Source organism: Myotis yumanensis, unplaced genomic scaffold (assembly GCF_028538775.1).
Source record: "Myotis yumanensis isolate MYYU_CA2020_CCGP unplaced genomic scaffold, mMyoYum1.0.hap1 SCAF_1, whole genome shotgun sequence".
NCBI classification, from domain to species: domain Eukaryota; kingdom Metazoa; phylum Chordata; class Mammalia; order Chiroptera; family Vespertilionidae; genus Myotis; species Myotis yumanensis.
This window is the reverse complement of record NW_027223752.1, coordinates 190,938,990-190,941,209: the sequence shown is the minus strand read 5'-3', so window position 1 is coordinate 190,941,209 and position 2,220 is coordinate 190,938,990. Positions and strand designations below refer to the sequence as shown.

Here is a 2,220-nt window from a genome sequence, read left to right as displayed (position 1 = left end):
CATTTGTTTCCATCCAAAAGGAATACAAAGTAATTTTTATTGTTGTCTGTTTTGGTAGCGTCGAAAAGTACAACTATCAGCCAGATTTCTTTAGCCATCAATGAGGAAAGGCGAGGTTAAGAAGAGACCTGGGCAGAGCTGCCTGCTGGATTCCACTTGTCTTTCTGAGGATGTGACTTCAGAAGTGTTAAATCACACTTATGCCACTACAATGATTAGTACTAGTAATCTTTTTTTAGATGATAAAAAGGAAAATACCTAATGGACATAAAAATGTTCAAAAGATTCTTTCCGCAGGTTAATGCCCCCCCCCCGCCCCAAATAATACAAAGTGAACATATAATTGGGATGGAAACTCCACTGGATATTCCAATTCACCCCATTGCTTGCTCCCCAGAGAAGGGGAACAAGCATTAAGTTTTATTAGTAACGTTATAGTAACCAGATGTGTCAATGGCAGCTTATTTGATTTCCATCAACCAAAGCATGGCTATTGTTTTCTGACTGCCCACATCTGAACACATTCAGCTACTATGGAAACTACAAAGGAAGGAAACATATATTTATTCCAAGATTCGTTTACTGGGATTTTTAAGCGCCCTGTCTTCTGTAGAGCCCCAGAATGATGATAATGTGCTAGGGGCTGCTGTGTTTCCCAGCATGAGCTCCCATTCTCTGAGGGTCCTGAGAAGGATAGTGGATTGGTCCTGGAGCCCTCATGAAAGGAGGAGGTGGTCCCATTGGGTGGAACATAGGTGGCCCAAAACCTGGGGGTAGGGCAATTCCAGGGGGTGGCGGCAGGGCGATGTTCACCACAGCTGGAGGGCCACTGGGGGGCAGGTTGAAGTAGTTGGCAGAGGCTTCTTCCTCTGCTGCAGGAGGAGGGGGAAGAGCTCCTGGCAGGCCTGGAACAGGCTCCAGCTTGATGCCAGAGTCTGTGGTTCCGTTGTTCTCTTTTTCTTTTCCTGGGGCTGCTTGGGACCTTCCCCATTTCACATGAAGTCGACGGCCATTGACAATTAGCTTATTAAAGGACTTCTCCGCAGCCACTTCAGCAGCTTGCCTTGTGGCAAACTGGATGAAAGCACATTGCTGTCTCTGCACCACGGTGATCGTCCGAATCTCTCCAAACTGGTAGAAATGATTTCTTAGGTGTGTCTCAGTAATGGTATTGCCCAGACCACCAACATATAGTGTGGTGATAGTCTTGTCCTCTGGCGGGTCCAAACGAGGCATTGTTGAAGCCCGCCTTAGAAGCTTATCTGCCACAGGGTCATTGATTCCATAATATCGGTCTTTAATGTTCTGATCAGCAAGGGGGTCATCTGGATCTGTAGGCTTCTCATGTCTGTATGGACATTCGTCTCCTCTCTTACATTCTCCTTTCACCCAGAAGGAGCAAATGTGGGGTCGATTCCTTTTGTAGTAGGGTGTGGTCCGGGCCAGTTTGAGCAGCATGTCACTGGTGGGTGTGGCTTTCCCCAGCATGCCAACTGGCCGTGTTCCATCAGAGTTAGAAATCTCCCTCTCCATAGTCTGTGTGTAGTACTCTTTGTTGACATCTGATTTTGGCATGTCATTCTTAAAAGACAGCCCTGCATCACGAACCTGGATGGGCAGGCCATACTCCAGATCCAAGAGGCAAGTCTGACAGACATTCTTCAATTTACTACAGGTTTGGCACACCTCAGTCTTCTTGAAACGCATGCGGACACCGGGGCACCAGCGAAACACTGTGAATGGCCTGGCACAGATTTTGCATTCCTTCCCGTACTTTTCTTTGGTCATTCGGATATACGGGTTTTCTCCAAGACACGTCTGGCACAGGATGGGGAAGTCTGCATCCTCCCAGTTCTGCCTGTTGTAGGTGTTGGAACCCAGAGAGGTCGCCATCTTGAGAGCGTCTGGAGGCAGCCGCCTTCCGAGTTGGCAGATAGAACCACCACAATCCCATCAGGTCCCTATACCAGTTGATTTTAATCCTGTCAATTTCTATTCCAAAGGTTGACACGGAGACAGCATTCAGTTGATCAGCATAGCAAGGTTCTCTAGTCAGGTTCTCCAGCCAGGTTCTCTCACTAGGTTCTCCAGCCAGGTTCTGTGTTTTACTGTCCTGTTACATCTGTATTTATACCAGTTGATTTTAATCCTGTCAATTTCTATTCCAAAGGTTAGGGCATTTCTTATCTCCATTCCAGGGAGAAAAGATTATGTAGCTTA

At 46.9% G+C, this 2,220-nt stretch overlaps 1 protein-coding gene across 1 annotated transcript; it reads right to left on the bottom strand.

Annotated features, from left to right (window-relative positions):
* Nucleotides 1–551: 551 nt before the first annotated feature.
* Nucleotides 552–1,907, bottom strand: LOC139006806 (pre-mRNA-splicing factor RBM22-like). The gene has a single exon (XM_070409500.1). It carries the CDS (start codon nt 1,891–1,893, stop codon nt 637–639), a length of 1,257 nt encoding a protein of 418 aa, XP_070265601.1. The 5' UTR covers nt 1,894–1,907; the 3' UTR covers nt 552–636.
* Nucleotides 1,908–2,220: the final 313 nt, after the last annotated feature.

Excerpts from the sequence above, each read along its gene's own strand:
- LOC139006806 (XM_070409500.1), bottom strand. The coding sequence starts at position 1,893 with ATGGCGACCTCTCTGGGTTCCAACACCTACAACAGGCAGAACTGGGAG.